Source organism: Amblyomma mixtum, chromosome 1 (assembly GCF_055824585.1).
Source record: "Amblyomma mixtum isolate Tamu chromosome 1, ASM5582458v1, whole genome shotgun sequence".
NCBI lineage: Eukaryota > Metazoa > Arthropoda > Arachnida > Ixodida > Ixodidae > Amblyomma > Amblyomma mixtum.
In genome coordinates, this window is record NC_143012.1 from 43,395,379 (window position 1) to 43,421,321 (window position 25,943).

At 44.3% G+C, this 25,943-nt stretch overlaps 1 protein-coding gene across 1 annotated transcript; it reads left to right on the plus strand.

The window, feature by feature from the left end:
• The first annotated feature begins 5,647 nt into the window (after positions 1-5,647).
• On the plus strand, positions 5,648-20,436 carry LOC149366166 (lysosomal Pro-X carboxypeptidase-like). Its single transcript, XM_089549264.1, has 9 exons — positions 5,648-5,846; positions 7,365-7,505; positions 9,072-9,173; positions 9,752-9,933; positions 11,039-11,196; positions 12,801-12,970; positions 14,703-14,858; positions 16,870-17,057; positions 19,193-20,436. Exons 1-9 carry the CDS (start codon positions 5,745-5,747, stop codon positions 19,464-19,466), a joined length of 1,473 nt encoding a protein of 490 aa, XP_089405390.1. The 5' UTR covers positions 5,648-5,744; the 3' UTR covers positions 19,467-20,436.
• The last annotated feature ends 5,507 nt before the right edge of the window (positions 20,437-25,943 follow it).

Here is a 25,943-nt window from a genome sequence, read left to right on the forward strand (position 1 = left end):
GTATGTAGCCTATGTGGAGCCCCAAGAGCTCATTTCCATCACATACTGTACATATTCTCTGAGTTCCAGCCTCTATCAGAGTGGCTACTCACTGACCTACCTATCTACCTGCCGGACTAATTACGGTCGACAAATGCTGCGTGATCAGTTACCACGGATGCTAAATGACTATATAACTCAGGGTATCGACATTACTAAACTGACACTTTCTGATTTCATTGCCATGTTCACCTGTTGAAACTACTGAATCTTACTCTATTTTGTGTACCATCTGATATGCGCTAAATTGGTGTATGTAGTTTGTTTTAAGAAGTTGCATATTTGCAACACTTGGTACGGTTTCATTTTTATTGTTGCGTATTTTGCTTTGTTTTTGCGCTGTTCTCACTGCTGCCAGTGCTTGTTGTGGGGCCAAGGACAACTCAAGCCGTGCCTGAACGGCTTTTCCCTTGGTTCCTATTTTTTACTGTGTAGTGAGAAAAAAAAATAAAATAACTGTCAACTGTCAACCTCGAGCGAAGGGAGGTCGCAGTGTCCAGCTCCTACCCAGCTGTCCAAAAGCAGCTGCCGGCCGCTTTACGAGACCAAGCGCCAACCAAGGAATAGCCCAAGATATGACGCAATATTTATTAAAGTTTACCACCACCATCGCTATATCATTGTGCGATGTCTTTGTTAGCCTGAAAATGACGAGGAACTAAAATGAAATGGAAGTAGAGAAAAATAGAACCTAGTCATTTGCGGAGAAGTAGAAAACAGGATCTTTCTCCTCATGAAACATGGAGCAAAACAAAAAAAGACGCCACACTATGCGCTTAAATGTCGTAACACTGTCTTTATTTTCTTATTGATTACAAGCGTTCGGCTCCTGGTTGTGCACTCATGTGCCTGACTTGAACTTGTTTCTCAACAGAACAATTGCCCTCATGCTATATTGACGTAGGTATGAGCTGGCGGTGTTTTCCGATGTCAAGGAGTAAAAATAAAAATAACAAAAGCTGCAGTAGCACGGGAGTCAGCTTGCACCCGCGACTTTCGGTTAAGTATGGTTGAAACTGACGATATGGCCTATGTATAAAAAGAACGTGGCACTCTGATTTGCATAAGCCGCTAATGTTTACAATCTGTCACGCCAGACACGAAGAAATTATCGCTGCTACAGCCCACTCCCCCCCCCCCCCCCCCCCAAAAAAAAAAAAAAGCCCGGAGTTCACAATGTGCACAAATGTGTACAAAGTGCCTTAAAGGATTAAAAAGCCTTCTCTCTCTCCGACCATAGCTAAATGAGAAGCAGAACGTGTCTCCAGTATTCTCTAAGTAAACCACAAAACTGAGATTCTGTCTCTTCCTTTCATTTACGTTCGCCCCTCTCTGTGAACGTACTAACGGGAATATACTGACGTATGCCACTCGTAGCTGCGTGGCTCGCTGTTCTTGCGGCGCCCTCTGTCGTCTTTTCGAAGCAGGAGGGTCAGAGATCTCAACGCACGTATTTAAATGCTTCTAGATAAAAACAGTAACGTCCTCGGCTGTCATGACAGATGGCGCTGCCTGAAAGTGGCGTGGCAATGCGGAACCGAAGCTATAGTAATGCATGCCTCTTAGCAGAATACAAAAATTTAGCGGAGGACGGCTTTGCGCACAAAGGTCAGAGTATTGCACAAAGCCTACACACTTTTTGAACTTGCCAGCTGACTCACAGCCTCGTCAAACAGAGACAGCTTGGACTCCGTCCGCACGGGAGCGGACGTACTCCATATCTGAGAACTTTTTGAACCCACTTCGGTGCACGTCCCAAGCGAATGCAAAAAAAAAGACGTACTAACGAACGACAAAAGAAGAGCAACTCCAATTGTTTTCCAGCGAGAACCTCTTCACGGATAAGGAAAGTACACATTCCGCGACCTTCGGGCTCCTCTTAAACAGCCAGGCTCCGAAAGAATGGTCGACCATTCCCGTTGGACAAGATTGCTCAGCATTTCGAAACACGGCATCCGAAAGTAAAAACCTCGGAAAAAACTGGAAAAGGAGAGGGCATTGAAGAGAATTAGTGGAAGCTATTTCTTTTTATTTGTATTTTTGTTACTCGCATGCCCATTGTCACAGGTTGACTCAAGACAGTATTACGCTCAATGCGCACATGCTTACGTAATGCTGCATCCAGCACATAACCGATTGCACAAACGTAGCGCTATCTCTCGTGACGACGTGGTCTGCACTAGCGCCAATCACCTCGTGTGCGCAAGCGCCAAAGGCTTTTTTATATTTATTGTTTTTCGAAACACAACACCGGGTGGAAGCGACAAGTACTTCTTTGTGCTTCGAAAGCTCACGTTAAGTTTCCCTAGACTGACTTCATCGCGGATTTTGTGTTTTAATACGCATATTTTTGTAAGAATCAAACTTTACATCCTAACTATCACAATAAAAATTTTCCAGCGATTGTTTGGCTATATTAGGTTAGGCAGACATCTTCTTTGAGGTCTCCGAGAGTGGCTGAAATCAACGAAAAAGCTATACACTGGCGAGGTTAACGGCTACAAAACTTATATTTTTACGTTTATGAAAGCGTTCAGTTTGGCCATTAATTTGGTGTCTCAACTAGCTAGGCAGAGTGTGTTAAATGTGATAGTGACAATAAATAGTGCCTGAGAGAAGTTTTTTTTTTTTGCTGTGTAGCTGCTTGTTGTTGTTGTTGTTGTTAGTGGCTATTTATTGGTAATAAAAAATAGAAAAATAGAAGGACCAGATATTGCTAGCCGCGAAATCTGCCATCGAACCCTGAAGCACCTGAGCTGTGGCTAGCGGGAATAAAAGGACAGGGAGAGGACAGAGATAGGGAAATAAAGGGAAGAGCGATAGTAAGAAATATACACGCCAATATACACTATGTACAAATACAGGATATTGAAATAGAAACACGTGCTTGATCCACTCTGCTCATATTTTCAGTGCTCGAGCTACTAAAAGTTAATCGTAAGTAAGCGCTCTTTTGTATTCTTAGTTTACTTTATCACAATATGAATCCGCACCGAGTACGCCAAGAATGCGCAAGTAAAAAATCCTGTGCCGCACATTGTATTCATTATTGGAAATGTCAGCTGTACATCGACATCAAAGCACTTTTAGAACAGAACCTTCTATTTCGAGAAAATGTGCAAGATAACTTCCAGGTTTAAAGAGCGATTTGTTTTGGAACGTGAAATACACTTTCGCTATCTGTGCTACATGCACTTGAAGACAAAAAGGTCGTGCGACTCAGTATTTGTGAATCCCAGTCATAAAACACAACAGAAAGTTGGCTTTCCTCACGATAGGTTTTTTATAGTATTTTGGTCATTAACTTGCAGTAAGACCAGAAATTTTTTTGGGAACAAAATTTCCTGTATTATTGCGCTGTCCTCAGCCTTAGCGATAGAACTACGTTAACGTACTGCAGAAAAACTCTTCTGTAGGGCAGAAAATACTAAAGACCCCTAGAAAAATTTGTCATTAAGACAAGGCTACCAAACATTCTGTCGTATTTCGAACACAACTATGTACTTTTTTCGACTGGGAAAGCTTAGTTTAATCACTGTCTTTGTAGGCAGCCTGGGACAGATGTACACAGCGTCGCTATTAGAAATCTGCTCAGTACACCAATGTACTTTGAATCCAAAGGGAAGCAAATTTCTTCGTGAAGATCACCCTACATCAGCTTATGATAACGTGTGTACGTATTTTATATCCAGAAGAGAACATTCTTCGAACACTTGCACAACACTTTCATACTTTACTTCAGCGCAAATTGTTTCCTTCTTTCCACTTTTGTCTAAGGCTGATAGCTAACTTCTGTTGATGGCATTCTGATGCGGCATGAGCTCAATTGTTTGGTTTGGTTTATGGAGTTCAGCGTCGCAATGCGACTCGGGCTATGAGGGATGTCGTAGTAGAGGGCTCCTGTTAATGTCAATGCCACTGAGTGCCCTGTTCTGAGCAAGGCATCCCAAACCTCTGCGTGTGAGACGGTTATTCGATCTTCTCCAGAAAAAAGTGTCCACGTTAGTCAGCGATCAGATCACAGCGAGACTCTACGACTTGGAGGCCATTCCCTTGCCTCAAAAGAGACGAGCAAAACAGCTGCAGTGGCCAAGAGCGCGTCTCAGTCTGCATATTTAGTCGAAGTTGTGAGTCAGCGCGTCGCGCAAAATTAGGAGCTCAAAAGTCGGGATCTATCCGACCTTCTGCGCATTTTGTTTCAAGCCCTGCGGTCACATGTCCCAGCGATGCAGCCTGACACCCTGAAGAACTTTCTTCAGTCGGTGCTTTCCTTTGAGCCCATGATTATCGCTTTCGCAGCGAACTTTACCCTCTAATATGGCTCTTCTTCATCCTCGTGCTACTAAAGACCACTATAAAGTGACGTTTATTATTCAGTGGAACTGTGCTGGGATTATAGGTTGTTTAGCAGAGCCTAAAACATTTTTGAAATACACATGTGTTCCCATTTTAGTGCAACCATTTTAAAGGCGAAAGCCTTTAATGCCTCATACTGTCGTTAGCAGGCGCGTCGGCAGGAGTGTCGACAGACGCGTCGGCAGGAGTGTCGACCGACGCGTCGGCAGCCATGTCGACAGACGCGTCGGCAGATTTGTCCGCCTTTCGGCGTCACTGCTTAAATAGAAACTGCGCCGAGGGTGGTAACGGAACCAGGGCCTTTGAAGCGGATAAGCTACCACTCCGCCACGAAGGCTCAAAGTTCCAGCATGAATAAAGGCGCATCTAGTGAATGCATGGGTTTCATAAATAAAATAAAAGGAATAAAGTCAAGAAAATGAAAATAAGAAAATAAACAAAAATAAAAACAAAATAAAAATAAGAAGTGAAAATAGAAATAAAAAACAATAAATATAAGAAAAGGAGCAAAAAACATAAAACAAAACAAAATGTGAAAAATAGGAAGTAAATAAAAACAAACAGTGCGCCAGGAAACGCTTTCGCCTTGCAGCACTTTAGAGAGCCAAAGTGCCCCCTGAATTTACTCTGTTACTGCTACTACAGAGCTCCATGTGAGTGAGACCGGTTGATACTTGGTGGGAAAAGACCATTATTCGGCACTTTTATTGTCTTTAATGTTGTTTGTTAGAAGCATGTGACTGTCCCACAAACAATTTCTCCAGCCGGGCCGCGCAAACTGACTCTGTGCACGTGACAATCACGTGTGTTGACACGCAAGAAAGATCCCCAACGTTTCGGCGAATTTCTCTTGCATCATCGGGAATCATTCTCGATAACTTCGTATAAATGGCGGGCCTACCAAAAACAAAAGAGAAAAAACAAGCGCGACTCTCAATACCTCGTCCCTGCGGTTTCGTAGGAATCCTTATCTTTGGTTGCACATCCACCTGATCAACAATAAAGGTAAACAGATCAATAGGAAATGGGGCTTTGTGGTCGACTTCATCGAGACGAGCCCGTCAATGCGATAAGACGGTGCGCATGATGAATCATACGAAGGTGCCGGAAGAATCAACGGCCGTGGCGACCCTTGGCCGTCGTTACGCATCGCAATCGTGCGTGTGTCCTTAGAGCGGATGTCAACACACCTCGACTAGGCATATCTGCCTGGTTGTTCCGCAACCCGCCGATAGCGGAGCCGAAGGGATCGGGGCGCCTGTGACGGAAGGGCAATAAAGAGTCTGTGGTTGTCGGGGTGGACACCATCCCGACTCCACACTGCTAACGTACCGGTCACTACGGTTACGATGGGCATTCTCCAAGCGTTGCTCGTGACTGCGCTCGCTACTTGGACACTATTTGCAGGGGCAGAAGAACTGCCGTACAAAGAGCACTGGCTCCGTACAAAGGTGAGATTCTGCTTTATGCATTATTTTTGCTCTACATTGATTATTAAGAGCAATAGAGTCAAGATTTTGCCTGAATAGGATGTTTAACATGACTCTATTACTTTTCCATAATGTGCACAGGGGAAAAAAAAACAAAACATGCTGCAATCTAATAAGGCTAGCACAGGGGCCAATTACCCAGTTGGTTATTGCGCTTGTGGTGTGCGTCGTTATGTTCATTTGTGTCTTGTCTCCTAGTGGCGTGTACATTCTATCATGCTATTATCATGGTGGCATGACGAGCAACCTTTCTCAAAAGAACAAAGCTCAAGGGGTTTCCTTACGAGCCGCAGCTTTTTAGCTCGTTTGCCTTTCCAGCGTTTTAAAACCCTTGAAGACAAGGTGAACTCGCCTCCTCAACCACTTAAGAATTCCACGTATTCCAGCAAACCCCTTGGTCTCTTTACTTTTGACAAAGGCTGTAGAAACTCTTACTATCTATGATTTGCAGGAACGTGGCGGGATTTTCACCTAATTATTCCGAGATTAGTGCGACGAGTGTAAATATAAGAAATGTCTGTTTCTGTCCCTCTGAAAGTACTGAAAACTGGGTGAACTAAACAAAGAACTAGAAGATTTGTATAAATGAGTCGGTATGAACAAGAAGAGAGTAAATTAACCAGGGAAGAAATATACCGCGGACGTTATGCTGAGTTTTTGTGAATATATGAGAGCAGGGGTACGAAAACGAAAAACCAGTTCATCAAAACAACAACGTTCTTATGATAATGTCAACCACAGAGGTATACGAAATATAGCATGAAAATTAAGGCTTTAAATTCCTAGAATGAAATGGAAGAATGAAGCAGAACTTGCTGAAACACTTTTTTTTTTACCTAGAAAAGAAACGTGGGAGTTTATGAAGTAAATTTACTCCAAATTTTCACCACAACCATATCCTACTATTCTAGAAGGTTTATTCACTATAAGTGGACGCAGCTCAATAATGAAGCGACAAATGCCCCTCAAAGGAGCTCGTCTAGCCAATGGCATCTACCGATTCTCCCCCTCTGGCTCTTCATTGATTACTTAGGACCTGCTAGCGCGTATTTGCAGCGCGCGCAAAAAAATGGGGCAACAACCACGGCTGAATCGGATTAACCACGGCGTCATGAAAATAGGTCAACGCCATTGTCAGTAGGGCCTCCTTTGAAGGTCCTCTGCTGCTTCGTTCTTCAGTTGTATCCGACCATAGAGAGCGTACCACCGCATCACAATGGATCAAAATTGGATTGTTGCCGATCATCGGATCACAATGGATTGTTGGAGGTCTTTAGTGCCGGCAACAGTACCTTGCGTTTAGCCTGTCTTTAATCAGCTCGGTACTCATATATTTCCTATGAGAAAAATTAACATACCTACTTTCTTTCAAACTATCTGTCTCTCGAGACAATCACATATATGATACATTACGGATCAGGCTCAATGAGGCACTTGACTGTTCTTGTAAGCACGACACGTTGCTCTCGAATATTGCAGGTGGACCACTTTGCCTTCCACAACAACCACACGTTTGAGTTGCGCTACCTTATGTGCGACAAGTATTGGGACCGTGACGGTGGACCAATCTTCATCTACACTGGAAATGAAAACCGAATCGAAGCCTTTGCAGAGAGTGCGGTGAGTGTCTCGTTCTCGCCAGTCCAAACTATATACCTATAGTCCTTAGAATATAGTCCTAAGTGTATTTAATTCGCGCGAGGAAATAGCAAAACGAAGCCTAGGAGGAAGATATCCGACTAAATTTACTGTTGAGATACTAAACGACGAAGCACGTTGATTGATGCATTTAATTCACTGTTCGGCTTTAAAAAAATTAACTCTGAAAAATGTAAAAACGACCTGCACCGCTTCCAAGGATGACACCCCGAATGATGGACGCAGATAAATGTGGCATCATCGACTCATATATGAAAGTGTACTTAATTTTTTTAATAAAAAAGACTTAATCAGGTTTTATAGTAGGGCAGTCGCTAACACTAAAAAGCGGGTATGGTATAAAGAAAACACAGTAATGATGAAGCAGTACAAACACACAATGCTTTAATCAAAGAGGTAGGATCACAGATAAAAATGAATTGAAAAAATTCTCAGAACAGCTGGACGTAGTACAGAAGAACCCCCAACAAATTAAAGCAAGGTGATCAAATACAGAAGCGTCAAGCGACACCATATGAAAGTTGACGGAATACTACGAAGCAGAAGTGTTGGTCAAGCCTTTTCGCAGTTCCGAAGTCGATTCGCCGCAGTGCATCACCTCACTTAATCGTATCTCACTGCTGCGCCAACAAAAGCAAGAGTAACTTGCGACGCATGCGCAGTGGAGACTTGCAATTCATTTCAATTCATTTATTTTCACCACATATTTACACGGTTGGAACTCTCGGGCAAAAAGCTGCTCGTGGCAGCTTGACGAGGCCCAAGAGACCGTAGCAAGGTCGAGCGGTGTCGACATATGATTAAAATATAACAAAAGAAAAAACAATATTATATTCATTGTTATATACAAGGAAAACACGGCTAGTGTTACAATATAAAAACTAACTGTGTATTGAAACATAATACATGTTCAAAAAGACCGTTGTAAATGACATAGTTACGCAAAGACGTCAGTATTTGATAACAAAACACAATGTGATGATGGACTGAAATTTTAGGATTTTATTGTGCGTTTATAAATCGTTCCCGCAAGTCGCTTCTTGTGGGCCTAGCATCAAATTTATACTTGTTTAGCAGTGAGGGGAGGTTATGTTTCAATGACTGGTTCTTATAATTTGTTCGGCAGACTTCTCTAGCAGACGTACAGAATGAGGTACAAGCGAATGAGGTAAAAGTAGAGAATGTGGTAAAATGAATTGTTCGGTGAAACGTCAAGAGTTAGTACGAGAGCGGGGTGCGTCAGGGAACAAACGCGAGTTATTAATATCCTAGTAGAAATCAAGAAGAAACGGGCATAGGCCGAGCATGTAATGCGAAAGCATGATGAGGAATGATCTCTTCTCGTTATGGAGTGGATTCCAAGCTTGGGCAAGCTTAGCAGGGGGTGTCAGAGAATCAGGTTGTCGGAAGATATCAGCAAGTTTATGGAGACAAGATGGCCTCAGGACAGGGTTAATCGGAGGAATAAGTGAGAGGATTGCGTTCTGCAGTGGATGCAGTTAGGCTGATGATGTAACCTTCTTGCAGGGCGCCTTGTGGGAGTGGGCTCCCGAGTTTGGGGCACTCATCATCTTTGCGGAGCACAGATTTTTTGGCCAGTCCCTCCCTTTCGGAAAAGACTCTTTCATGGTGAGTACATTTGCGCGACGCAAGTAGGCATCGCCTCACTATATTTGTTGAGGGGTTCTCTGCAATGAACGTAACTATCTGCTACACTCGTGTAGTGTCCGGTAAGAAATAAGCACACCCTTCGGTTGGAAATTTCACTGCAGTTTGCTTTGCGACTTCACCCTGTGAAGACTTGTATAGCTTCACTATACGAATTAAACTGTTTCACTCACTGCATGCCTTGACTACATGCTCACTCGCTCGCTCGCTCACTCACTCACTCACTCACTCACTCACTCACTCACTCACTCACTCACTCACTCACTCACTCACTCACTCACTCACTCACTCACTCACTCACTCACTCACTCACTCACTCACTCACTCACTCACTCACTCACTCACTCACTCACTCACTCACTCACTCACTCACTCACTCACTCACTCACTCACTCACTCACTCACTCACTCACTCACTCACTCAATCAATCAATCAATCAATCAATCAATCAATCAATCAATCAAACAATCAATCAATCAATCAATCAATCAATCAATCAATCAATCAATCACTCACTCACTCACTCACATGTCTGCAGAGCCCCCAAAACCTGGGCTACCTGACCAGTGATCAGGCCTTGGCGGACTACGCGGATCTCCTCTTACACCTGAAGTACACCCTCCCCGGTGCCGAAAGGAGTCCCGTAGTGGCCTTCGGGGGTTCGTACGGAGGCCTGCTCGCCGCATGGATGCGCCTCAAGTACCCGCACATCGTAGACGCGTGAGTGAAAATTCCTAGCCTTCCTGCTCAAGGAGAGCAAGAGAAAATGCATTAAAATACTTTCTCGTTTATGAGAATGTCGTGGTAGATAATCGATCTTTACCTCCAAGAAAGGCTTCACCTGAGACTCTTGCCTACTTGAGCCTATAATTGTGCTGTCACTTTTCGGCGACATTCAAAGTGGATCCCAGTTTCATGAGTTCTTTTTTTGTGGAAGGTGGGAATACATACAAAGGAAATTTTTATTCGCAGCTAAGTGACTTGCTCTATCTGGTCAATATTTCCGGTAGGAGCTCAAGAAAGGTTAGGCATGCACCTTTCGTTGTGAATTTTCGCCCCATGAGAAGGACGGCAACTATGAAAATCTTTGGAACGACAGCTGTACGTAAATTTTTCCACCTTAAACTGCTTCGGCGTCGTAGTACGCAGTAATTAGAACTTATTGCGCAAGTGAAAATGCTATACTAGTGGCCATGCAACGAAATGTGCACTGTGAAGGACATGCCCTAATTGCACATGTGATTCGGTTGGTTCAAGTTACGGTGCTATGGGCAAGGGGGAAAATTACAGCTGCCGTTATTGTAGTAGTGCGCCAAAAAAAAAATTCGCTGTTGCTTAGCTTGGTTAAGCCCGGTAATTGCGAAAGCAATATCCGTACGTACGCCATGGTACAGCTGGTAGTGTAGCTGGTGGTGGTCCTTGTGGTTACACTTGTGGTGATGCATCGGTTATATAATCCAATCCACTCCAAACCAAACCAATCCAATCCCATGCAATCCAATCCATTCCAATCCAATCTAATCTAATGTAATCTAATGTAATCTAATCCAATCCAATCAGACCCAATCCACTCCACTCCACTCAAATCCAATGAACTGTAATCTAATCTAATCTAATCCAATCCAATCCAATGCGGTCCAGTCCAGTCCAATCCAGTCCAATCTAATCTAATCTAATTCAATCTAATGCAATCAAGGTGAAATGAAGGTCAATGGTGGTCACCGCCGCGGCACGATGGTGGTCACCGGCCGCGGCACGGCAAATGCGTGAAAGTGCAAGTAGTATTGCTTTCGCAATAATATGCTGGTCTGCCGCTTTTTTGCAGAACGCTCGCCTCCGGCGGCCCGTTCAACATGCCACCAGGGCTCGCACCGTGTTCGACATACAACGAAGCAGTGACCAAGGCCTACAGGAGCGAATCCGAGCTATGCGCCAGGGCCATCAGACGCTCGTGGACGGTCATGGAGAGACTCGCCTCCACAGGTAAGCAGATTTTTATGTAGTAGTTATGAATGGCCGCCAGCATGACGACCACCGGAATACTGTGAACACATGTTGGGAGAGCATGTAGTAGACAGCGCGATGGAAACCCGTAAGATCACGCATAATGCGATAAAGTAAAGAAACAATCACAGAACACAGGTCCTTATCGTGTATTACGGGCAGTGACCGACGTAACGTATGAAATCACGCCGCTGCACCCAAAGCCGACGTCCGGCCCACTGACATCCGAAGTCGTTCCTGTGGCTCGCCTCAAGCCCTATCACCCAGCCTTGACATCGCACGCCTAACACGCACCGGGACGTTGCCTTCAGCCGAGGGGGATAGTGTTACCGGTGAACTGGTTACTAAATAAGTGAACGAATCGTGAACGAAGAAGTGGTGGTGCGCTGGACGACGACGACGTTGACAGTGGGTAGTTGGGCCCTCGGAGTCTGAGCTGAGTGCTGGCCATCTCAGAGCAGCCGCCAATATAGACTTACCGCCGTAACAATATTTAAATTAAACTACAGCGTTTCAGACCTTTACAGCTTTCGCGTTCACAATGAAGGGACAATGATCAATTGCATATGTGTTTGAAAGCAGAACGATAGCGGCAGCTCGAGTTCTCCGCACGCGTTCACAGTAAGCACGTTCTTTGAGCACATTTACGCATAATGTGCGGAAATGCGGACCGCTTCGTTAATCATGAGTCAGATGCACTGAGAAGCGAAGGTCGCATTAGTAGACGGCGTGGACTTTATTCTACGTGTAGTGGGAAACGTACTTCACCACTTATACCGCCGGACAGAGTCCTGTATCAATGATCGCCGTTTCGACCCCACTCCGGCGCCGGCCGCCATCCACCATTTTTCATGAAATTGCTTAACCTCAACTTTCTACTTCACGTACAACCCAACGTGTGGTTCTGTTCCTTAAGGAACCACTAATTAAATTACCACCCGTTTAAGTATTGATGCCCTGCGTGGTGCCTCAGAAAGTGTTCAGAGCGAACAGGAAAGACTGCGATGAAGCAACATGACAACCTTTTCCTGCTGGCTCTTCTCTTCGAGTCTGTCTCGCTTCCGCTAGCCTCCTTGCCAGCTATGGTCACCCCAGAACTCCAACAAGAAGTCACCTTAAGTTATGGATAAAGAACAAAATGTATTTGGAGTGCATAAATTTTAAGGTAGTCGGCTTTTAGCGCTCACCTCCTGTTAATATTTTATTAATCTCTCTTCCACGTGGGGTCTGTCTTCGTTGTTCTGAGCCACCCTTCCTTCCATGACCTCATCTAATATTCTTACCCTTTCCACCACAGATAACGTCAGTCGATGGGGCTCAGTGCACTGATGTGAATAATAAATACATTTCAGCAGCAACAACAGTCCCTAAACAACAGTAGCCGGTGTTCGCCATTAATCATTCCAACGTTCCCATAGATTACCTCTTGGGGCTTCAGGATTAGAAGCATTCCAGCTGTTGCCGAGGGCAGGCAGTGACCTATTTTTTTTTTAACCCTGCGTATTCCTTCATCTTCTTTTCATGGGTTCTTGCAGCTGATCTAAGGAACCTGACTAATATTAATTTTTCCGGATTCTTTTCAGTGGCGGGATCTGCGTATCTGCAGCGAAAGTTTAACATGTGCCAGCCGTTGCACCCCAGCAACTACACGCTCTTGAGGGACATGCTGAGGGACACCTACGGTGTGATTGCGATGGTAAACTATGCTGACGCAGCGGAGATGGTGGGAGCTCTGCCGCCGAATCCTGTCAAGGTGAGCGCTGCTTGAGGGAGTTCCAGACTTTTCGCTGTAGAGCACACGAAGTCAATTAACGACATTATGTTTTGTTCTTTCTTTATATTTTATTTTTTCTTATGCGCATCGCCTGTTTCAGGCAATAAAGTGGCTGGGGGGGGGGGGGGTGAAGTGCATTTTTGAAACAAAGATACAAACACAGATTACACTCGCAAAACGTGGTAAAATTCCTTATTTGCCGCTACTGAAACAACATTTGATGGCGAATATTGATGAAAAAACAATGCTTACTAGACGGGACACACAAGAGAAGGCCTCTGCTTTGTTAGAGTTATGTTTCTCCTATTGTAGCCTAAGAACAAGCAAAATGAGAACGCTAAGTGAAATATTGATGCATGTGATATTTGTGTCCAGGCAGGTTACGAACGTGGTTGTTTTAAAGTAAAAACATCTCAAGCGCGTATGTAGCACGCAAAAACATTGTACATGATGCGTGCAATGCTTCAGCACTGACAGATTGCCAGGAGTTTTTGAAGCAGTAGCTTCACTACTAGAGGTCTCTGGCTGAGACGGCAATGCGTTGCCGATGACCTTCAAGGCTCAGCCAAGGTCAAACCTTCATTTTATAAACTTGGAGAACCAGTGGATGGTCAGTGCTCAGACCAATGGTCAAGCAATTGTACACGCCAAGGGTAAACGTCAAGTCAAGGTCAAGCCTGCAATGTCAAGGTACGTCAAGGTCAACCAAAATTTGGTCACGTGATCTACTTTGGGCTCGCTGAGGAGCCTAAACGCGGCGTGTACGTGGTAGGGCGTGACGTCACGCCATGTTTAACCGAGTACATGACGGAAGGAGCTCCGCCAAGCCTAAGAATAAGTAAGTCATTGTGAAACTACCAATTCTCACTCGGTTTAACCGCAGCTAACGCACCATTAACTTTTGTACAGCATTGCCAGCAGTATTGTGTAGAGATGATGCGTCAGGTGCTCGGGAAAGTAGGCGAGAGGGGCGGTGGGAGAAGAGGTTTGATAATTGCAATGAAGGGGAAAGAATAGCCGGTTATTAATTAAGAAAACGCATGAAAAGAAAGGAGGTTGAGCATGCAAACTGCCCGATTGTCCAGTTATAAGCGGCCCACTGCATTTATGTGGAGAACGAAACCTAGTGGCAAGCAGTCTCGTTCTTAATTTTCCCGGAAGATGGCCCCGCTTCCTAGACATGCAGTTTTATATTCAGAGATGCAGACTGACATAGGGGTGCGCTAAGCTCGCAACAGACAACACAAAGGTTAGACCATAGACAACGACACATCGAGCGCGTTGTCATGTGGTGTATTCTTTGTGTTGCCTGTTTCAAAATTAGCTCACTCCTAGCTCATTACGAAGGACCAACTAGCCCCCCTTAACGCATTAGTGACGTGTACTTGCATCTACAATCACTTCCATGTAAGTATTGTTCACATTAAGAAAGAACGCTTTATCAGTGTTCTAAGACTAATCTGTGTGTTGAAATTTGACACAATGTCCAGCTAGGTAGCCTTTTACACGTAAGTCTAAAATGCATCAGAGGGAATTTTTTTTTTTGCGAATACATTGGGTAAAAGTTTCAGCTGTTTTCTACTAAATGAAGATCACGTCATCGATCCGTGCCTCTCAAATCCGTACTGCTTGTTCAGTCTGAGAAGAACGTCAGCTTGCTAAAAGGCAATTAATTATTTACCTTTACTTTTTTCCCTCTTATTGGCTGTAGGAGGTCTGCAGGCACTTCGTCAACGCGCCGGAAACGAAGCTGGGTCTGGTAGACGCTGCTGCCGACGCAATGGACGCATTTCTCACCATAAATGGCACACGAATATGCCTCGATGTCCACATGTATGAGAGGGGCCTCGATAGCTACCAGTTCTTAGTAAGTATTGCAAAGACCATTAGTAAGGTTTCAAAGACAATTTTAGTGGTAGTCAGTGTAATTGTATTAATGGCCATTGTCCGCACAGACCGCTTGTTTAAACTAAAATAGTTATGTCATTTCAAGCTGTTTGCGTTGTGTCTCGCACATTTGGCTGTAAAAACGTAGTCGCAGGCGGACAAAAGCCACCACTGTTTGCGCGGGCCCTCATTGTGCCACTGAGAAGATATGCAGTAAATTATAGGAACGCAGCAAAGAGACAAAACAAGACAAAGAGATTTAAAAAGTAGGCTTAACAAAGTTGTCTGTTGGGCTAAGATAGAGCAAACCGCAGTTTGAAAGCGCAGCTGATGATGACTTGCTCTTTCGAAGTACGGTGTGCTATTATACCATTTGGCCCAACAGACAACTTTGTTCAGCCATATTTCTTCAACTTTGGGCTCTTTTATGGTTTGGTTTGGTTTAATGGGGTTTAATGTCCCAAAGCGACTCAGGCTATGAGAGACGCCGTAGGGAAGGGCTCCGGAAATTTCGACCACCTGCGGTTCTTTAACGTGCACTGACATCGCACAGTACACGGGCCTCTATAATTTCGTCTCCATCGAAATTCAGCCGCCGCAGCCGGGATCGAACCCGCGTCTTTCGGGTCAGCGGGTTGGGCTCTTTTATGTCTAACCTTCCTTTCAGAGCACTTGAATGTTTATTGGTGTCTTTCGGCTTTGCACGGCGCTTTCAAAATTCGACCTGGTAAAATGTAGGACTGAGATAACAAGGCGATGATGATGATGATGTCCTCAGGCTTAATGGCACATACTCATGGCGGGGGATTGGCCAGGGTGCTTAGCGGATAACAAGGTACTAGGGTATATAAGAGACTGCCATCCTCTTCTTCATCCTTTTCAAGATTACCGCTGTTACAACCAGCACAAAAGTTTTGCTCACAGAAATTTTGCATCGAATTTTTCGTGATTTCGACTCTTTAGCTTTCTCATTTCAATGCAAACTGAACAGAAAATTGAACTGAATTGAGCTTTTCAGTTAAATAGAAATTATTCCGTGTCGTCACGTGAATACAGGTCATAGGATGCTGCCCTGATTAAGACTACTTTCCTCAATCGATCCAATTTTTTTGTACCATAGAGTGGCTTTACCATCGTATTTTTGAAGAGCTTTGCCTGATGTCATCAACAACGTTTTTGAAACAGTGGTTACGACATGGCTCAGTGGTTATGACGCTCGGCTGATGACCCGAAGGCCGTGGGTTCTATCCCGGCAGCGGCGGTTGCATTTGAATGGAGGCGAAATACTTAAGGTCCGTGTACTGTGCGATGTCAGTGCACGTTAAAGAACCCCAGGGGGACAAAATTATCCGGAGTGCTTTAGTATCCCGTCCCTCACTGCCTGAGTTGCTTGGGGACGTCAAACAATGTAAACAATGCACCATAACCACAACGTGGGCTAGCCTCTGCCACAAATAAAGCAACATAATAGAACCGTTTCTTGAAGCTTCTCTCATGTAAGCTCGTTTCATGGCTGGCTCATGTGTTTCTCGCAGAATATTCTCATTTATCAGCCATCGTGTATCAGCAAATCACAAATATACCCAACAATTGTGGACAACAGCATTTTTGAGCCGGAAACTGTTTATGAACGCGGTTTTTTCATGTAATCTAAGGTTTCACATAACAATCAATATAACCACAGATCTCCCGACGGCAGTATGCATTTTTTCTATTAACGTTTTTTCTTTCGTCAAAAAGCGTTCCCCATTGGTTTTCCATGGCAGTATTAACCGATGGAAACACTTTAAAAGATTTTTCTGCATATCATAGGAATGGGCCATTGCCTTAATTATTTCCGCAACAGTATTTTAAAATTTCTCAAAATTTCCAAATTTTTCTCCGAGAATGATGAACATGGCAGTTTCCATTGCTCATACGCAACCACTCGAGTGTGGAAGGGGGTGATGCGGAAACACTCATCGACTTTCTCAACCTTTTGTTTGCTGCAGAAGTGCAACGAGCTGGCACAGCCATTTTGCGGGAACGGAGTGAGCGATATGTTCTACCCTTACACGTGGAGCGCGACGGCTGAACGAGAGAGGTGCCAAAAGAAGTTTGGAATCTCGCCAGATTTTTACAGGACCGTCATGATGTTCGGAGGAAGCAAGTTCAGCACAGCAACCAACATCATCTTCAGGTAGGACTTGCGTAAACAAAAAACGTTGTTTGTTCACCATTTTCACTTGTAATGACTTGTGTTGAAATCGATGAGCAAGAAAAGGAGCCCCCTGTGCCTTAAGGTTTAGAGGATTGGCAGTTCTTTAACCATCGCCATTCCTCTGTAACGCAGGGTGCGAAAATCGCCGCACAAATTGGGCAACGTTCTGATGGTAGTTTAGAAACTCACCGACGTAAGCGCCCCCTATAAATAGAAGCCATGTCCGATGGCGGCTATAAAAAGAAAAAAAAGAGCTAAGGAATTTTTGGAGTCTATCTACCCTCTCTGAAGCTTCTTTACATTTCATCTCTGCACCAATCTGTGAGCCGTTTTATTTTCTTTCTGAGAACGGGGAGCCTCTGAACTATTCCACCGCTGTAATTCTTAGCAACCAATAGCAGATGAAGAGTTCGTTGCTGTTCTTGACGAGGGACTCTGAAAAAGGTCTAACAGGCAGCAAGTCTGTTAGACCTTCAGACTTCAGGCCTTCGCCTATGCCACTGTCACATCCGTCGCTTCGTCCTCTTTAAAGCTTTCTTTACTTAATACTGTGCAGCATTCAATACTTTCCAACGGTTTCTCGTCGCAACTTGTGCGTGCGTGCCTGCATGCGTGCGAATTGTGTAGAGTTCGCCTTTTCATTCAAGCATAGCCAATGGAGGGAATGACGTAGAGTAGCATCAGTGCACCAGAAATGCCTTCCCATAATCCCACACGCATTCACTCAGCACTACCTCTGCCTTGGTGGTTGTGCATACAGCCTGGCAGTGAAGAGTGCTGCCTCTGAAAGACAATGAAACATACTGCATACACATGAGTGCTTGTTCGCGTTAAGAAGCGAGTGACAATGGCTGGGGACAACTGCACGAGCTTGGACAATCGGTATACGTGGGACAGGCGATAAGGGCCATTGTTCGCCGCTTAAGAACGAGTGTTTCGGACTGTAGCCTCTGAGGGCAGTTGCGTACCATGACGACACGTAGGAAGGAACAGTACGGCAGAAGAGACAACTTACGACTTCTGTTCGGGAGAAAATGTCAGATAAGCCTCCTGGGGGAAGAACTTGCCGTTTGCACCTATCTGTTGCGTCACCATTGTATACGCCCTCATCATCTGCCTCCCCGTTATCTCATTGCCTCCTTCCTGCCGACAAATTTATTATTAATTAACTTATTTATTTGTAACACGATTTGGGCCACATACATTACTGAGGAAATAACAGGAAGCATTCAAGAAAACGAAACAAAAAAGCAAGGCGCGATTCCGGAACTGAAATATTTTAACATGGTAAACTAGTCACACAAACCTTGGCTGACTGCAATAAAAATAGTAACAGAACAACAGCAACAACGAAAATCGTACTTTACTGAGTAATTTAGAGACTGGAAATACTGGCAAGCATGGTTATGGAGCACGACGGGGCACATAGCTCACTTATAAAAATGGTCTACAGAGTAGCTATAGACTTCCATAGGCTGTATGCCTTCCTATCGATATTTCCTTTTGTCTATTCATAGTCTACAGACTGTCTTCACTGATCCTTCTAAAGCTAAAAGGGAATGGCCATAAATCTACACATTGTCTTTAGACTATCTGTGAACTTTAGACTATCTGCGAACTTTTGTTGACTATCTGTGAACTTTTAGCCTATAGACTGCTCTAAAGGATTTGTCGATAGAAAGTCTAAATACTTTATAGACAAGTCTATGGACAGTCTATAGACCATCTAAAGATAATTTTTGTAAGGGCGGAGGCTGGAGTCTAGGCTCGTCTTCACTATAGTCGGATACAACTGAATTCTGCAGTTAAGCTCTGCCCATATTCATCCTCCACGCACAGAATTCATCCAGGACAAAAGTAGCCCGCTGTTTAAACGTTTCTGGTTACCTAAACAAGAAGCTAATCAGAAGAAAAAAAATTGTGAGCACTAAAATTTTGATAAGCGCATTGTTTGATATAGTCAAACATTAAAAAGCTGATTTCGTTTACTGTTGCGATTTGCGAGCGAAATAACACAGGATGCCTCGGACCGCGGCTCAGTGTTAGGGACTACTGTTTTTTTTTGAAGTTGTAACCTACTATAAATACTAATTCTTTATTTCCTGCACTCTCAGCAATGGAGAACTGGACCCTTGGTCTGCAGTGGGCATCCAGGAGCCTCCATCCGATGACGTAGTACTGATCACAATACCCGGAGCTGCTCATCACGTCGACCTCCGCTTCGCCGCGCCAACCGACTCGCCGGCTGTCAGGCAGGCCAGAATCGTCGAGAGGAACTACCTACGCCAGTGGATCTCCCGGGATTCCCCTGCTTCGCGTAAAAAGAGCATGCCTCACATCATCGTTCGAGGGGAGAAGGGCAGCTTTTTCGGCCAGTACAGATATTAGACGCGTGTGCCTAATGGCGTGATAATGCACGAAGACCATGATCTTACGAAATAACTCAGGGAGTCTCCTCAAAGTATTATTTTATTTATGAAAGGGGGGACGTATACACGTCTCGAATAGCTTATTTTGTTTTAGTAGTTGATTTTGAGAGCCCGTGTCTGTTCAACTGCTGTTCGAAGTGCGGCAGTTTGATTGTTCATGTTTGTATAAACAAGAAGCGAGTGTACTTTGAGCATAATTAGGGCGAAGAATTTAGTCCGTCTCTGGGCAAACAACTAGTTTCGAATTACGTTGTTTGAGAAGTTCTAGAACGTGTAGTGGAGAACATAGTAGTGTGTAGCCTACGTAAGAGACCTGTGCCGTGCTGCAGCTTGACGCAGTGCTGCATATTTCTTCGGTCATGTACATTTCCTTTGAAGTGACTGCCGTAACCTTCCGTCATTTTCGATTTATCTTCTAAGTAGAAGTACAAATTTTAAGGCACATAGCAGGGGAATTTTTCTGCAGCGCAATTTAAGCGCGTGCGCTAAGACATCGACACAGTGATCGCAGTCTTTCGTTCAGAATAAAGCTCCTTCAAACATTGATTCTGGAGAGCAAAACGGTATCCTCCAAAGAGTGGTGGTATCGAACTTCTTGTAATCCTTAAACCAACAGAATGACTATTTCCAGTGTACAAACGTACTGACGGGTGCATTAAAAATGATGAAAAAGAAAACAGCTGGTTAGTAGCTGGTACACATTTTTCTGATGTGTTTTGTTCGCAGCAACCGTATTTCTAACCACACACTTGATAGCTGATGTATCGTTGCTTTTAGTTCTTCAAATAATTCACTTTAGAACGTTCACGAAATGTTTTTTGAGCCAATGTCGGCTGTGGGGTGCCCACTCTAGTTCAAGGCAGACCAAAGCGCACGAGAAAGCGGCGCGCAGGCACAACTGATTAATAAACTCTTTATTGTTCACTATAGTTTTCTTTGTATGGTGCATGCACACGCCTCGCTCTACCTTTACATACGTCCGGTATGACGCGTGCTAACCCGTGAACACGTGACCTGTACCTCGACTGCCTCGGTAGACAATAACACAATAACAGAGCGCCGCAGTCGCCACTTTCCGCATAGAGCGAACGATTCCACTTAACACAGCTTGGTGCATGGACCGTAACCGCTCCACATGACGCTGCTGAACAGCGTGAGGGAACTCTCGATTGCCTCCAGACTGCCATGTGTGCAGGTGTGTAGACACGGGTGGCGTTCAGATAGTTTGGCATTCGGTACGGCTGTGTGAACCGGTGTTAATTACCACGCGTCCTCATGAAGCGACGGGCGTCAAAGGCAGCGATTTTCAAGAAAGCACATAGCATGTGTGGAAACTATGGTTAAAACGAACGCGCCGTTCGTTCCTTACTGACCAGAGGAGAGACGTCGTGAGGGGGCTGCATAAATGTGAGGACCCGCTAAAGCGAGACGGAGGATGGGGATTGAGAATCGAGGCATCTGTCGCTCAAAATTCGACATCGTAGCTTTGGCGGAAGTGGTATTAAAGCGAAAGCTCTACCTCACGATCAAAATCGCTAAAGCTTGGCCATTGCTAGCGCAATGAGCTTGACCTTAAATAAATGAATAAAGAAATAAATATCGACGTGACTGGGATTCGAACTTGCGGCGGTGCGATTAGATCAGCTTCGCTGGCCACTGCACGAGAGCACTGTGCTATCGCCGCAGCCAATCACGCCACGTGTTGAGCTGCAACACACTCTCAAGCTGTGTATTGCACATCGCACATCGCCGTCTTCAAGGGGCACACACACTGCAACACACCAGTGCATCGAGATTTCGATATGCGTTATGTTATCCGAAGCTGTCCAAGCTAATGCCTAAAGCTTTATATGTCGTGCCCCGTTGTCTTCGGGTTAAAAAATACTATGAACTTTAACAACAATTTACGCACTCTGCTTCGCCTAACTGTACTAGTAACAGTAGAATTTTGTTAGTTTGCACTTGCTTAATTGGAACTTCCGGTTTATGCGACCAGCTGGCTTTGCTCTTACAAGCATAGTTTGTGTTAAAAAGGCTTCCTCTGTTTTGAAACACGTATAATTCGAATAATCTGAACAATTTTCCATAACCTTTCGAGTTCCAAGTTTGCAGAGTCGACTCGAGGGTACAGTGATATAATGATTACGTGCCTTCGTATGTGTTCCGAGCGCTGTCCTACGAGAGTAATGCGACTATGTTTAACGCCTACGATCTGATATAGTGACGGAACTTTATTTAAAAACATATTCAAACATACTGCAGGGCATTTGACATAGCCAAGCAGGAGATGTCAGTACAAAATAGGAAGACAAACATTAAGACAGAACGGTTGGTTGGTTGGTTTATGGGGTTTAACGTCCCAAAGCGACTAAGGCTATGAGAGACGCCGTAGTGGAGGGCTCCGGAAATTTCGACCACCTGGGGTTCTTTAACGTGCACTGACATCGTACAGTACACGGGCCTCGAATTTCTCCTCCAAAGAAATTCAGCCGCCGCAGCCGGGATCGAACCCACGTCTTTCGGGCCAGCAGCCGAGCACCATAGCCACTGAGCCACCGCGGCGGCTAAGACAGAACGAATTATTCATATGGTACTACGTCCGTAATTAAGATAAAGTTTGCAGAGCTAATTTTGCGGGCTTAGCGCATTAATCAGGAGAAGCTGTTAAAGCTTTGATTTAGACATTTAGCCTGCATTCGGTCGTGGAATCTACGTCGTCAGCCCTAAGAGAAAGCCCAGCAGCGCTAATGAGAATCAGCGCATTCTGATCTGGCCACCTGTCTCCTCTCACCCTCTCTCTCTTCCTTTCCGCACTTTACTTTTCTTGCTGTCCCAAAGATGTGGGTAGGGGGATTTCCCTCTCTCTACCTTGGCAGGTGGCGGCCGTTGAATTGAAGTGCCTGGAATTTAGATAACCGAGATGAAACCAAATCGAGTTAAATTCAGATGAAATCAGTTCACTACGTAGTTGAGGTCTTACGGCTGACACCGTAAATTCCACTGTAAAGTACAGGGACAAATTGCTAAACCACAGCTTAAGAGCTTTTCATGTAAAAAAAAATCAAAGCTGAGCACATTAGACTTCAATTACAGGACGATAAAAACGGTGAATCATTCAAATAAAAACCTTAACGGATACCGATAAACGAATAAAAACGGTAAAGCAATCAAATCTGAGATTGTTCATCAAGATTTTTTTAACAAGTACTAGAAGGTAAAGTACCTATTATACTCAGTAATATGCATTTTTGTTACCTATGTCGCATTTGCCAGCACCGATGGAATTATTGCTTACAAAGTAATTCGATTGAAGTGCTAAAGAATAAGAGATGATTCGATATCGCTGTTCCCTCTGAGCGCATTGGAAAAATTCCTGTTCGCAGCGCTAATACTTAGACAAGGCCATTGTAATCTCTATAACTTTGTTCTAGTTTTTGGTGCACCCGAAAGCACTTGATTTAACGCAGTCTGGTCTAATTTGTAGGGAAGGCGTGCGCTCATAAACAATTTACGCAGTCTTCTTCCCTCTGCCTGCCAGACGCAGACAGTGCCCGAGTTGTTATTTAATAACTATGTAACTTCTCCTTAATTGTAGTTGCACCACGAACGATACTCTTCCGATAGTAAACGATCGCTTAAGCTTGCATTGCACACCGGAACCAAAGAGTCGCTCCGAATAAAACAGAAAGGCCAGTCCTGGAGCCCGCGGGTCTGGGAACTGGTTTTCGGCTGGCCGATATAAGTGAACCGTCACGAAAGACGAGGCCCCACTTAGAGTCATTATGTCATGTGTTGTGCGTGTGCGCGCTGCTAGATCCGTAATATGATTCCGGAATGTACGTAGATGTTTATATGTGTCTATGTCCGCTCATTTAGTGTCTTAACGATTGGCACAGTGGGTCAGTAGAGTGAGACCCTGGGGCCGCCTCTTTGCTTAACCTAAGATAGCTGGCCGTATGCGCTTTCAGCACAGGCTTTATGGGCGCCACTGAAGTTCCCCTAGCGGAATGTCGTTTGAGCCTCAGGTGGGCGGCTTGCCGCCGTCATTTCAAGCATTATTTAGGTACGTGGCCGTGATTACCGGCTCTTACGCGTCCCGCACATATACTTCCGAAGCGAATCCATGCAAAAGACAGTCAAGTTTAATGACAGCGAATACGTACTCAACATTACGGTTCGCAGGGACTGTATCCTGCCCATACGCGGCAAGTGTTTGTCACAGATGAGCATTCCCGAGCTTTGTTAAGGCGAGCAGTTTGACTGTACGTAGTATACCGCCTTTGTTATTACGGCAGAGCAACTGGCGACAGACTCTAACCAAATTAATAATTTTCCTCGCTTGTTGATTATGGGAAATATTTCTCCTTGTTTACATGGAAGAACCAGTTTTTCGTTTCTTGAAAGCGGTGGCGTTCCACATGCTATTAAGTGAAACAAGGGCAGGATCCTTAAAACCTAGCGTTAATAATGTTTGGGAAAACAAACGCAGCTAATATTAGCGCGCAAAATTAATTGTCAGTATTCTTGATTGATTACTATGTATGGTTTGTTGAAATAAAACGAAACAACGTTTGTTTTCGAACGCGCCGCTAGGTTATCACTTGAAGGAATGCTGACAGATGTTAAACAGTATTTTATCGTATCTGATGTTTGTCGTGACGTGTGTAGTTTTTGCTAACTACAACGCGAAGAGCGAGCCATTAAAATCTGTTACTTGAGATACAACAACAACAACAGCAACAACGTCTCCTTGATATGGAATCCAAATCAAACATACTTGGCAGCGAAACTGGAGTCCTTACAAAATAAAGCCGCCCGGTTTATATCCCAGAACTCTTGGCGAACATCGAGTGTAACAGAAATAAAAAAGGACCTGCACTTGCCTTTGCTCGAAAGACGGAGAATGTTTTCACTTCTATCCTTATTTCACAAGATATATCATAGCCATTCTTCCTTTGCTATGTGCCATATCACACCGGCCCATCACATTTTTCCACGATTTGATCACGAAATAAAAGTAGAACCTATCTTTGCCCGAACCAATCTCTTTCTTCACTCGCTTCTCCTCCTCGCCATCCGTCAGTGGAAACAGCTCCCTCGCACCGTTGCATCTCTCAAAGATCACGACAAATTTGAAGTCTTTCTGACACGCTACCTCGAGTTGTAAGTGTTGACCCTTCCATATTGTGTATGTATTGTGAAAAACTGCACTCAGATGAACATGTATGTTTACAGTGGTTTATGTGTATTTCGTGATGGTGTACGCAGTTGCTACCTTTGTAGTCATTGCAGTTTTTATACTGTTTCATTTTTTTCACTGTTATTTTCCCCCCCTACGTAATGTCCACACGGGCCCTTAGGGTATTTCAATAATAATAAAAAAAAACAACAAAAACAAACAACAACAACGGGAGCCTTAACGCTATCGAGTTAATACTGATATCCGGCCATTTATTCTCTTCTGCCGGCTGCGCACGTAATTCAAATGTTCGCTCATTAAATCAATGAAGCGGGTGCACGGCTTCTCCTGCGAAGCGACTGAGGTCCTATAAGAGGGGCCCGTCTCAAGAGAAGTGGCGAGCTGGCCACGACAGACAATATTTTTTCATTGTTTGCAATCAAGAGGCATGCAGATACGTTTCACGTGAAACAGAATAAAAATGCACCCAAAGTGCAACCAAGGAAATATGGTGCGGTCCGGTTCGGTCTGGTCCGCTATTTCCCATCATGCAACACTATCGTGAATTACCAAAACAGACGAAGATATGTAAAACTGGCGAAGTTCAGTATAACCTGCAAAGCACTTGCGGGCAGCATGAGAATGTGCAGTTAATAAAGATACCGTGGTTCTACTGTTCGACCTTGATGAAAACAATAAAATCGTATTATGAGGGTGTGATAAATGATGTGTCGCGAGGGAAGAAAGTGCGTGGTCAGCCTGGCCGATCATCAACGTACCACGAAGGATGAAGTGCTTTTTCTGTACCTGTGCTTGAACATATGGAAGGGCAAGCGTTTCTGACGCTGAACACAAAACCTACGACTAGCAAAATGCAATAGCATGGTTGTATAGGCCACTTGCTTGGGCTAATCCTTTCATGTATGTCCTTACCGTTTTGCATTCGCCATTTTAGCACTGCGATCACTGTATACCATATATAGTGCACCGTACATGAGCAAATCCTCATTAATGGAGCAGTTATCAGTCAAGAGAGCAATAGTTGTTTAATTCCGACACCTTTATGGTCTCCATAAGAATATATCTTCTGCATTTGGCAATACCTCACTGCACACTCAAGGAATTTTTTTTCTTGAGGTGTCACATGAAGCCATGCTAGAAAAAAAATGCTAATATTAATTCGTCTTTTCGCAACACAAGCGATATAAGTACCTGGTTCTTTGTCGTTAATCAGATTTTATATCCCACAATTTTCGG

Excerpts from the sequence above, each read along its gene's own strand:
- LOC149366166 (XM_089549264.1), top strand. The coding sequence starts at position 5,745 with ATGGGCATTCTCCAAGCGTTGCTCGTGACTGCGCTCGCTACTTGGACA. Across the intron at positions 14,859-16,869 it reads TCGATAGCTACCAGTTCTTA|AAGTGCAACGAGCTGGCACA; the intron begins GTAAGTATTGCA and ends TGTTTGCTGCAG. Across the intron at positions 17,058-19,192 it reads GCAACCAACATCATCTTCAG|CAATGGAGAACTGGACCCTT; the intron begins GTAGGACTTGCG and ends CTGCACTCTCAG.